This window comes from Gymnogyps californianus, chromosome 1, assembly GCF_018139145.2.
Source record: "Gymnogyps californianus isolate 813 chromosome 1, ASM1813914v2, whole genome shotgun sequence".
NCBI lineage: Eukaryota > Metazoa > Chordata > Aves > Accipitriformes > Cathartidae > Gymnogyps > Gymnogyps californianus.
Window position 1 is genome coordinate 143,815,431 of NC_059471.1, and position 12,745 is coordinate 143,828,175.

A 12,745-nucleotide genomic window follows, 5' to 3' on the forward strand; every position below is an offset into this window, starting at 1 on the left:
GAACATGTGACCTCTACTCAGGGAGGTTCCTCCAGGTGATGATGTTATTTGTGCTGCTGTACAGCTAGCAGAGTAGGCACTGTGCAGGTGCAGAAGCAAACGACCCTTGCCTATAGACCTTGCAGTCCGAACTGAGAAAGATGGACAGAAAAGCAGGGGCACAGGAAGCAGAGCTTCATTCACAGGGTCTGAGATATAAACTAGGTGCCTGATACACTCCTAAAAGTCTCATCGACGTAGTCTGCCTCCTCTTCCCATTGCTTCAGACGACAAATGGCACAGGACCTTGTAAAAAGTTAAGTCTAACCGTGTAACAGTTAAGCTGTTAAGCTGCATGGGCACAAACTCTCGTAATAAAAATTTCACAGTAAAGTTTCTAATTTAAAAAATAGCACTTCTAACAGGTCCTTTCCTTTGTATTCCTTCAGGACAGGTGGAATCACAAAGTCATGCAACAACTGAATCAGCTTGTGGGTTTTGTGCTGTGTTATTCAGCCCTGCAAAAAGAAGGACATGTAACTTCAGTGATGTGGGGGGGATCCAGCAGCAGGAAATTCCCACCCTCCCCGTTTGCCTGGTGTGCACTTCAAGTACATGTGGCTCACGGTCCATCTTTGCTGTGCTACACTGCGTTTTTCTTAGAGCTTCACTGTGGGCTGAGACAGGTAAGCACTGACAGACCTGGTTGAAGTGGTTTCCCACCCACTTTGAGAACACCTGAAATGCCTGTCAGTTCTGATGACCTGGTGCATCAGGTAGAACTATTTATTCTCCCCTAAATTGGACTTCTGCCTTAGAACCACGCTTTGTTTCAAACAACAAAGATGTTTGTTGTTACAACAGTGTAACACAAAAAACTACTCTTATTTTAGTAGGATTCCTGTTCTCTACATGGTGGGATTAAAATACGTGCTATTTAAGGGTAAAGTGTACCTCATGTTCAGCATGCATTGGCAAATATTGAGGACAAATGTTTTCAAAGTTTAACAAATGTTAATGCAGCAGAGCTCCCAAGTTACTTGGTTTGTCTTGAAAATACTCCCCAGGGTTTCGTGTTTGGCCTTTAACAACATTTTCCTTTACATAAGTTATGTATTTTGCATATAAATATGTGAATTTCTATATAAATGTATCAACCCGTCCCCATCCCTTGTGGTATGCATGGGTAAGGAAAACCAGCCCAAGAGGCTGCATGTTTTATGGACCTTGCTCACAGAGATTGGGCGCTTTGTCTGTCAAGAACATGGAGCAGGCTGTTTCAGTCTCTGACACCTGACTGTCTGGTTATCATGCAGTCTCTCAGTGTAACTTGCCTTTTTTCGTCTCTCCCAATTCCGTCCACTGTTTACCACAAAATGTCAGCATCCAGCTGCTCAGCAACAGCGTGTCTTTCTTGTCCAGCTCCACGGGACAAACGTACTGCTCAGCCAAGAGGAGACAACTGCATGCGTAATGCTCAGCATAGTTTGTAGCCCGCTAGGTAGCTTCTTGACAAAGACAAAAATCCTCTTTGCCAAGTTCATGGGGGTGGAAGAAAAGGTCAGATGACTCCTTGGCCTTTGGTGCTTCTGTCATTACAGAAAGGTATGGTCTGCGAGATACGTTCAGTAGTATCTCCCTGTCTGAAGAGCTGTACAGCTTCTGCTAAGGTACTTTGTAAATGCCTGTACTTAGATGGTCAGATCTCTTTTCCAGCTTGCAAAACTGGAGAAAACTGTTTTTCAGCTGGTCTTTTTTTCCTGGTGTTTGCCCCAGACTTGTCTATTACTGATAAAGATGTTGTACCATCCTATGGTTCACTGAACTTCACAGGTAATACCTCCTTCTGTGATGTTTACACCTTTCAAATATTTGTGGATTTCTACTCTTTCCTAATACTTTTAAACAACCCTCACCCCACATAACATATTTAACTTTTACTTATATTACTCCCTTGAAGTTTCTTCTCTTCCATTAATACACTTCTGAGAACAGTAGTGCCTGGACCTGAATGTGGCATTGATCACACTGTAGTCCTCAACAAAGGCTCTGTTACCTCTGTTGTGTGAGGCGTTTACACGATCCCTAGCAGACTGGCTTTTCTACAGCTTGTTCTGTATCTCAAGTAGTTTTTAGTACAGTTCTTCTCATACAGTCTAGAGATAAGAACAGCAACTCTAGTAACTATGCAGGAGTGCTGGAATCAGGCCTGCAGACATTATGGTGCTGAATGTGCAACAGAGTAGTTAGATAAATTTTGGGCCAGAAACTAATGGCCTTTGTAATCATGCACCTGGTTTAGGTCAGAGAGTATCTCTTCCTTTCAGAGCTGCACCATGAAAATACGACTTCCCAGAGAAGTCATACGGTTCATCACCATGTTTCTGGGCAGGGTGAGTTTACCAATGAGTCCTAAGAAGGGGTTGGCTAGTCTATTCTCTGAGTTTCTCAGTGATACTAGATCCACAGCCTTCCAAGGCAATCTATTTGTATTTCACTGTGCTACTGTTAGAAAGCTTGCCTTACTATCTAACTTAAATCCCCTTACTGCAAATTAAACTTAACAGTCTTTGTTTGCAATTTCCTACTTTGCAGACTCTGCCATGATAGTTCACAGCCTTTTAAGATGCTATGGTTAGCATGTACAAACCAGAACTACACTGTGCTAGGTGCTGTTCAGATGCCAGACAGAAGTGAGATGTATTTCCCAAAGAGTTAACAAACTAGCAGAAAAGCACGAAGGAAATGAGAATAAGCACAAGAGACAAAGGTCATAAATCTCAGGAGATTTATACCCTGACACCGTCAGAATACCATATTTGCTGATGTACCTACTGGCCACCTACACACAACAGCTACACCTTTTACTCAACAGCAAGCAACAGATCACTGGTGTCCTTACCAGCAGTTTAAAAATAGACAAGCACAATGACTATAGCCTATATTTTTAGGGCAAGATTTGGGAAAGTACATGGTCGTGATGCAAGTCAGTGATGTATGCTTGACCCCGCCAGTTAAAACTCCACCACACGAGAACTTTTTCACACACCTCAGCACTGAACTTCAATCCCAGAAATTGGCTTTTTATCATTTACAGTGTCAGGATAAGCAGTCTCTGCCCTTTAGATTGTCTTTAAGAATAAGAATAGGTTATGTTCTTTCTAATAAGGGGTCCTGCTGCTACAGCAAACTTCACTCTACTTCCCTCACTTAGGGTATTGATTACATGCCAAAGCCACTTCCTCATTTATGTGAATCAGCTGAGAAATGGCAGCATTGACAATGAGTGCTTCATGTACAGCTCATCATCCTGAAGTGCTGTAGTTTTTTAGTGTGTTATGATCCATAACCCAATTATAGGCTACTTCATTTTTCAAGAGTACAAGCTTACATATGCCCATACACATCCACATGTTTTTTTGTGAATGCAAACACTCTCACTACATGCATTTCCTTCCCAAAGTATTGCCTCCTGTTGCTGTTTGCAAATGAATCATGTCCCATATGCCATCCTAGAAGTGGTTAGATTTCTGGGAAAAGTGAGATGACCACCTTCTCATAGGATCATGACAAGAAAGAGCTATGAAGGGAGAAGAAGAGTCTTTTAAATTTTAATCGCCAAAGTAGAATTGACAAACCTGGAGTTCTTTGTTCTGCATGCAGACTTCTTACAGATTTCCAGGGAGGTGGTTTTGAAATATACTTTTTTTGAAACACCAAAGCAACTTAGAATTGCTGGTCATAGTAAAAATAAATAGATTTAGGGCCCTAAGTCACAAAGGCACAGAGAATTTAAGGGAAAAATAAAAACCTTTTGGAAAAACAACCATTATGGAAATTCAGCTTGGGACTGGGCTCATTTCACCTGATGTTGTCTGTGTCAAATGCTGTCTGAAGCCAATGAAGAGACACAGACATCTCCAGAGGGGAATTCAGTCCTCCCCTCTTAATGCTCTACACTCTGTGGCCAGACGGTGCTCTTTGAAGTCCTGTATTCCTCCACTCTGTAGGAGTGATTCAGTTCCTAGTCAAAAGCAATTAGTGACATTTTAGGTGCCCCAGGGATCCTGCCTGCCCTTCAGCTGCTTCTCCTCAAGTCTTGGGTCTCTTGCAGGCCCTGTGTCACAGCTGACAGTCCACGTGCGTGTCTCAGGTGCCCTGGATGGTGTTTGGGCAAGGTAGCCTGTCTCTTGCTACTGGTTGAAACTAAACACTTCGCTTTTAGACACCTTAGTGCCATTGAGACATCTGATGGTACAGCATTAAAACCATTTAATTTAAGAGGATGCTGTCAAGGCCCTGCATTTTCTCTGGAGCTGATGGTCATCTGATGCCATAATAAGCCAGTTCAGGTTTTGACCTGTCCAGTTCAGCTCCCTGCTGCCCTCCAGGCAGCCTCAAACAATCCTCAGTCTCTACAAGAAAGCAAGTGGGACTCTGGCAGCACAGTCAGGTTTGGAAGAGAGGGTGAGACTCCAGCAACACCAACTCGGAGCTGCTCAGTATTTGCAAAGTGGTCAAAAGGTAAGAAAAGCTGAAGTTGTCTTTCTACAGTGTGGTAACAACATAAATCTTTCTCCATGCCTCCCATTCTCTTCCCCTTCTCCCCAGTTCCAACAGAAGGGGCTGAGCTCGTTGTCTTCACAGTTTATTTTGTGTTAACTTGTCTCATTCCAGTGGCAGGAGAACCAGGCCTTATTTTCAGTGCCAAACACATTCTGGTTTTTCTACCACAAGGAGAACCATTGTGTAGAGAATATAGTTTACATTGACCAATGCCAAAGGTAGGGGGTTAATTTTCACAGACTCAGTTGTATGTTTTGGTTCTGGCCCTGTGGTCTGTGCATAAAGAGAAGCTCTGAAGTCACTCCAGAAGGGAACAGGTGAGTAGCTTTATCTTTTCCAAGTCTCTGCTTGTTAAATGTCTCCTGGATGCAATGCCTAGTCCCCTTCTAAGGCTAAGGGTTAAACATCATCAAGAAATGTCTCTGATCTGTCAGAGCAAGAGGAAAAGAGCAGGGAAAATGTAAACTTCACATTGAAGTAGATGCAAGTGGAATCCCTTCTGCTGGCTAGGATGCATCATGGCGTGGCCTTTTTAAAAGGATAGAGGTATAATAGCAGCTCCCAGCTGCATGAGGCCAAAACCTGAACTTCCCTCTCATTTCTTGCATCTGTACCAGAGTGAGCTGCAGCTAATGCCAGTTCTGTATATTTGATGAACAATTCTGACTAGCATGAGCAGAGAACAGAGCAATATCCCCCCAAAAGCAGGAGAGCGATTGCACCTTCACTAACAGTGTGCCTCAGAGCAGTCTCCACAGACACATCATGTCAGGGAAAAGCTCCTAACAAGCCTCAGCAGTGCCTATCTGCACACTCCTCACTCAGACTCCACACACATGAGCATGCGTTTGTCACACATACGGGCTGACCTGTATTTGTGTTACACCACAGGCTGGTCCTGTTTTTGAGGCTGCCGCAGTAAACTTTCTATTGGCCAGTCTTCTAATCAGCAAATTTCTAGCTCCCTGTTTGCTTTGCTTCCCCTTCTGCTTCCCTCTCCCATTTTACAAAGGAAAAAATGAAGGAGGAGAGATAAAAACCCTAGCTCCAGAACTAGCAAGGCTAGGCATCAAGCATGATTAGCTCTTTGCCTGAGGACCAAACCCACTATCCATGACTGCGATGAGTCCAACAATCACTTAGAAGTAGCTTATGGAAACGGCTTCTCTGATTCCCGCTTCCTGCCTTTTTTCTGTTTACTGCTCCACTGCTTGACCTATTCAAGCCCACGATCTGGGCTTTTATTCCAACCAATCCATGAGACAGAAAAGTGTTTCTAACTATTAGGGGTTGGGGGAGGGTGGGGTGTGTTTTTTTATTCAGCTTTGTATTTTTACTTGTGTGTAAGAAAACTAGATGCGAGAGATCGTTAGAGATTCAAACAAGAGACTGCATCCTCTAAATGTATGCTAGGAATAACCTCAAGCTAGCGACACTGGATAAGTCACCTTTTTCTTGATGTTGGCATGTTATGACTGGAGAGTAATTTACTAACTTTTCTAGCTCCCACAATGGATAGCCATCTGATATATGTTAGATTATCCTAGGTAAACACTCATCCATATTAATACCTGCTTCTGGCTGTGGTTATTGATCATCTAGCAAGAAGGTGACGTATTGCAAATGCACAGGGCTGATGCTGATGTATTCAGAAGGTATTCACCTGGCTAATGGGGTGCATCTCCAAGTGTATCCATCTTTCAATCATTTCTCTGACTTCCTGCAAGACTACAGGTTTCCCTCAGGAGTCATCAGACCTTCTACTTCTCCATCTACAGGGCTGACAAGAGATCCCTTTAGACTCCTCCGCCCTGCCACAGAAGGGGAGGGTACCTTCACTCTGAAGATTTAAAAAGGGACCCCCAAACCTGTAGGAGATCTTGTCACACATTATCCCAAGAAAAGAAGGCTGAAGATTTGCCACTGAACCAAGTATGAAGGTGAGTGAGACTCTTTTGGTGTGTGGGAAACATTTAGTTTGCAATTTATGCTTTTTCATGTGAGTATAATATTTAGGAACTGCAGGGGGGCTTAATAATTTTAATTTAAAAATAACCTGAGAGAAATATTCACGTAGTTATATTCAGTGTGCTTGAATTGCTTTAATGCTTGAACTGCACTAAAAAGACATTAATAGCACAATGTGCTCTCAAAAACAAGATGAAATAAACCACTGTGAATCGTAATGTTAGATGCTCTCTGTTGCCCATCACTGTTATCAATACATGAATAACAACATGGTCTGTGCGAACAAGCAGAGATGCAACTTGTTCGCAGAGGATTCATGCTCAATGCTTTCATTTGCATGTGCTGCATCAGCGATCAAACTCCAAGAATCAAAAAAGCCTGTCTCGTGACATGTGTGTAATCATGGTTGATGCAAATAGGATGCTAAGTTTAAAAACTTTCTTTTCCTGAGGAAGTAGTGATCCGCTCTACTTGTTGGTTGGTTGGTTTGTTTGGAATGACAAGTCCCCAACATTTGCTTGTTGTCTAAACTCTACGGTTCAAGGTTTGGTAAAATCAAGATATACTTTATATCGTCTTTCCCCCTTACGTTGTACATTGTTCTCATTTCTGGAGGATCTAAAGTCCTTGTAAATAGGAGCACAAAAGGTACTTGCCTTGATGGCAGTTCTCACCGGTATGGAACATTTATAATGAATATGAGTAAAGAGAATAAAGTATGTTTGATTTAACATTCATCCTCCCATCAGATCCCTGTGTATTGAAGCTGAAATAGCCACTGAGCAAGAGGAGGTTTGGCAGCAAGACAGGGAGAAAGGAGCGACTGGAAATACCCTCACATTTAGATTTGAAGTTGAGAGGATCTACAGATCTGAAAGGCTTTTCCTGTACCTTGTGGTTCTTTGTTGTGCACAGGGACTGCGTAAACTGACAGCATCTGCAATGGCACTGTTCCTGGCAGCGTCCTTCATATCTTTCTCCTGGAGTGCACCTCAGGTAAACTGCTCGCTCAGGCTGAATGTGCAGCATCCATGAATCTCACAGGTTGGTGCCGTTTAAGTATTTGTACTAGTTAGTAATGGCATGCAACGTTGACATGTGTCTTTTCTCTCTTTTGGTATAAAGGCTCATTTCCAAAGGAGAAACTGGACTCCTCAGGCTATGCTCTATTTGAAGGGTGCACGTAAGTCCCAAGCTCTTTCAATTTTGAGGAGATAACTTTCTCTACCACTGGATTATTCCTGATCTGCTTGGCTCCACACAAGCAGTAAATCCCCAAGGATGCTGTGGAGGTAGAAGTTCTGAGGCCTGCAGGGATGTGCTAATTAGTTACTTCTTATCTCTGAAACAGTGGCATTGCGAGTATTATTATTATTTTTTAAAGAAATCAAATTGAAGAAACCAAGTGTTGGAAGAAGAAAAGCAAAACAAAGTACTGAAAATGTATAGAGTTTGAAGCTTGATTGTAAAACCTATTGGAAAAGCAGTTTCCTTAGCTGAAACAATCTTAAAGGGGGTTTAAGACACGCTGGATATAGTTATCATTCGTTATTCTCACTCAGGCTTTATTAAAACATCTTCTCAAGCAATAGAACACACATTCCTATTACAAGCATCTTGCATTAGTGTTGGTATTAAGACCACAAGTAACCTCTGCTAAGGAGAACTTGGATGTCAGTGTTGTAAATATTGTGGTGTTAAGGTTGTGCAAATAATCTTTTGAGTTTCTATTGTTAGTCCAGAGTTAAAGAAGCATTAAATATAAAGATAAAATTTAGAGCCAAAGAGAGATTTTGTCCTTTGATGCAAACCCACAAAATTTTACAGAAATAGTCGTATTTTTAAAAATCCTATTCTGAATTATTTTTTCAAAATTAAAAGCTATCAGGTAGGGTAGGTATTAAAAGAGCAAGAAAAATAGCTTCCTTGAAATTAAAAGAAAAAATTGAAGCTCACAATCCTGAGAGAAATGCAAAAGGGAGACAATACAAATAATAACAACACCACAAAATAAATATAGGCTCCAAACAACTGTGAGTGTAACTGAAAGAAGTTCTAGTGACACTAATAAAACTATTTCTGTTCATAAAAGCAAAGAATTTGGCCCTTTTTTGTTTTGTTTAATGCTTCCAACTGAATGATGCAGTGTGTTACTTCTATACTGACCTGTGTATCATTCTTATTGATGCATAGGAAGTAATGTGATTTTATTCTTTTAGGTTTTTTTCCATTTTTTAAATAGAAATATCCCTTTAAAAGGCAATACTTTATAGTCCAGCAAAGAGATAGAAGACTCTTGACCATACAGCAGTCGAGGAAAGAGCAAGGAAAAGACAGTAAATTCCTCCTTACCTATAGTTCCTACAGCAGGTTAATACAAGAATGAAAAGTGCTGAAACGCCAGTTCTGTGGAATAAAGTATGTCTTGAGTGTTTGGGTTCAGGATGGGCTATTGCTGATTTGGAAAGACCCCGGGATGGACTTATGCCTCCCATTTTATATTTGTAGAAGTATTGCTGTAATTTTGTATTTTGAAGAGACTGCTTTAGGGATTGTAAAGTAGGAATTACAACAGATTTGGGAGGTTGTTTTCACCCTTTTCCCACTGCTTTTGTAGAGGGACGTCGATTCATCTCAGATGAGAGCCAGCGAAAGGATCTGTATGACAGAATGCAGCTTGGTAAGTACATGTGCACAGGTGTATGTAACACATCAGTCTTTCCTCAGATTATGGGAGAAATCTGTGGAAACTGGAGGGGATTTGTTTTCCTGCAATTATATTCAAAGAAGTAATTAAACTCCCTTTTGTTAGTTCCTTCATTCCAAAAAGCACATGATAAAGACTGTCTGACTTTCCTCTCTTGTGTACCTGTGTGACTTCATTTACGTAAGTGATGTTCCAGACTGACCTGGCTGTTAAGTGGAATTATCATCAGTACCTTCAACTTTCTTTTTCCACCAGAAAAAATCAAATCAGGTTATTAATTGTGCTGAACTGACAAATGACAAAAGTAGACAACATTAATCCATGCTAGACAATGTTTCTGGAGGAAACAGAATGTTGTAGCAAAGTAAGGAACATATGAAAAAAGAAAATGTTCTTTTTACCTTCTAAGGGACTTTAAAATAGCCTCCTTTTTAAAAAGATTGCTAGTCTCTTCTGTGTTAGGTATTTATCAGGCTGGGCTTGAGCAGGGAATGTTATAGAGTGAAGGAGACAAAAGTCTTTTTTTCTCTTTGGGTCTCTAGTTATAGAGATAAAAAAGCAAAGAACAAATTAAATAAATGCCAGTAAACACTAACAAACCATGCATCTCTGATTTTATAATTCTAGAAACACGCAGCCAAAACACAAATCCTTTATCTCTTTCTGAAGCTGCAGCACTGTTCCTTAGTTCCTTACGGAAAGCACAAGAAGAAGGTAAATGCATGTTTTGTCTTACCCTGACTTTTTTAAAAGGGGTTTATCAGTATTTCATTTACTAACAATTTAGTAAATTGATCTAAAAGGCCTGGTTTGAAATGAGATATTATTCCACAGAGTGCATTACATTAGAGTATACATTTACACAGTGTATTGTACTAGGGTGTACATTTACACAGATTAGAACATGAATCACATAAATGATAGCAGGTAAACTTTTGTATATTCTGCTTTTAATTTGCTTTTCAGATTTTTATTGGTTTAGATTCAAAGGAATGGCTATTTTGAATTGAATTTTCCAAAACAAAACTCTGCTGGGGCTCCTCTTTCTGCAGAATATTGTTTGCTTGTGAAATTTTCATTCCTCCATCGGCTCTTAATTCCTGGTGGAAAGGCTTAAAAGAATCCTGAAAAGCCCCAGCAGAGGAGCTGTGGGATTCACATCTGGCTCCTGAGAGCTCTGTCGCTGGCACACCTGACAAGGGGTCCCAATGACATTTAGAGGCAGGGCCCTGAAATATCCTGAAAAATCCCGTAATTCATTCATGTGTTCCCAGCCTCCCAGAGATATTGTCTAACCCTCCCATCTCTGTCTCCTCACTGCCTGCTACGTGCTTCCGCTTCTCACTTCAGAACCTCGTAACCCACTTCTCCCTTCCACAACACCCCTCAGCAAAACCCAGCTACTGAGTCAAGCTTAAGTAACTTGTGTTTCCTCATCTCCTTCGTGCATATTGCACTCCCTTAGAATAGGACCCCTATCCTATGTTCCCCAGCTCCCTCACCCTGCTATAGTTCAGCTTTCCTCCCTAGACTACCTTTTTTGCAAAGCCATTATCCTGAACCCCTCATCATCTGATGCACACATACAGCTCACCAGGCTGAGACCCGAAATCTATGCTGTCCACGTCCTCTGTCTTTCTACCTTTCACCTCTTCAGGTACACAGACTATTTTTTGGAAATGGAGCTGGGGACAGGGAGGTTGTAAAAGGAGAATACACCCTACAGCCTGTGGAGAGTCTGTGCTGTGCTCAGGCCCCTGGGTGCTGGGGAGGCTGTTGTAGCATATACAAGCCCAGGAGTTTGTCTAAGTTACGCTCTTCCCCTCTCTGGTTCAGGACAGGAAGGAACAGAAGGTGGCTAAAAGCTACCTTTGTTTCTTATTGTCCCGGTTGTAAGTTCCTTAGTCAGACTCTTAATTGCTGTCATCATGACAGGAAAAAAGGTCCTTTACTTGAATTAGGAAATGTGAAGTAAAACTCTAGTTTTATGAGGTAGTTTTGTACCTTTCACATAGATGAGTGGTAAGACAAGCCTGTTACTGCCTCATCGCCCTTGACGTCATCAACAGTGTGTAATAAGTAACTGCCTTGCCATCACTGCGATATCTCTCTCCTTAGTTATCTAAAGTACACACCTTTCCTGAAATGAAAAGAGGGTGTGAGAAACACCTCACAGAATTTACCTGGTGTATGTGCAGATATGCCGGGATCATTCCTGTCTTCGCCACTTCCTAAAATCTCCCACTGTACATCATGTGACGCTGGGGCTCTGTGCTCAGCTCTCTCTTCCCTGCCCTGGCAGAACTCCACTAACCAAAAAAATTCGGTGGCATTTTGACCGAGAGAGAAAAGCAGAATTAACAATGAGCATAGTGCTTTGGACAAAATATATGAGCAGTGCTAAAGATAAATCAGTGAAAGTGTCATTTGTGTCCTAACAAAAAGAGAAAATCCTCTGAAGTTCATGATTCATAAATTTCAGTGGTATTTTCCTGCCTGCTGTTGCTGTTCCAGAGGAGACGGTGGACAGTAACAGCCCCCTGAGAAAAAAGGTGACATATCTGAGAGAGCTCAGCAGAACTGGCAGCTTGTTTGAAATATACTATGTGGAATAACATTGCCATCATTGTAGTAGGGAATAACAAGACAGTCAAACCTGGGTAAGCCATGCACTTTCAGAAGATCACTTTCAGGTGATTTTAAAATCCTCTTGACTGAGAGAAATGTGCAAATAAAGAACAAATACGTTATTTTCCTCTGCATGAAAAATTTGTGCCTTGTACTAAGATACTCCTCTGGACACGGTTTGTATCTTTGCTCTTCAGCAAACAGAAAAATTCCTACATTTAAAACGAGAGAAGACACGTTTATTTCTACAGATGCCTGCATCTCTTAGCTAAGCAGTCACATTACACTAGGCCTGTGCCTGAGGCACATCTGTCTCCTGAAAACTTTGGCTGACTGAACTTTCCTTTATCTACAGCTTATTTTTCCCCATTGTGTCTTACAGTTGAAGAAGAAAACAGTGATCACCCTGGCTACTTGACAGATAATCTATCAAATTGGTGAAATATTTCAAATTTCTTTAACATTTGTATTGCATATACCCTGAAATCATGACTTGTGTAAACAGAGTATTTCATCCATCCTCACTTAAGTTCCCAAAGGGTGACGTATATACACATTGCAAAATTTTGAATGCAAACAGATTAAAAGTCACTAGTTCAGATAAGGAAAGTATTTGTAAAGTTCCTGCTTTGTTTAGACCATTTTGTATGTGCCACCCAAAATTTAAACTACACTGTACCGTCTTACCTGAAAAGATGATTAAAACTGTCTTTTCGGACAACTACTTCATTAAAAACAATTTTTCAATAGTCATTGGGAAACCTTTTACCACCTTCCACCCAGCTGTGTATTGAAGCCCTTTTATTTCTGATAAAGGCAGATTCCTTCACCACTTCACTGCTGGCCCTGTAAGTTGCTGATGGTCAAGAAAGCCAGTGAGATATTAAACCAATCCAG

At 41.2% G+C, this 12,745-nt stretch overlaps 1 protein-coding gene across 1 annotated transcript; it reads left to right on the forward strand.

Annotated features, from left to right (window-relative positions):
* The first annotated feature begins 6,479 nt into the window (after positions 1-6,479).
* SPX (spexin hormone) lies at positions 6,480-12,289 on the forward strand. Its single transcript, XM_050898153.1, has 6 exons — positions 6,480-6,485; positions 7,429-7,509; positions 7,639-7,696; positions 9,131-9,193; positions 9,848-9,934; positions 12,231-12,289. The coding sequence occupies exons 1-6, from the start codon at positions 6,480-6,482 to the stop codon at positions 12,287-12,289; spliced, it is 354 nt and encodes a 117-aa protein (XP_050754110.1).
* The last annotated feature ends 456 nt before the right edge of the window (positions 12,290-12,745 follow it).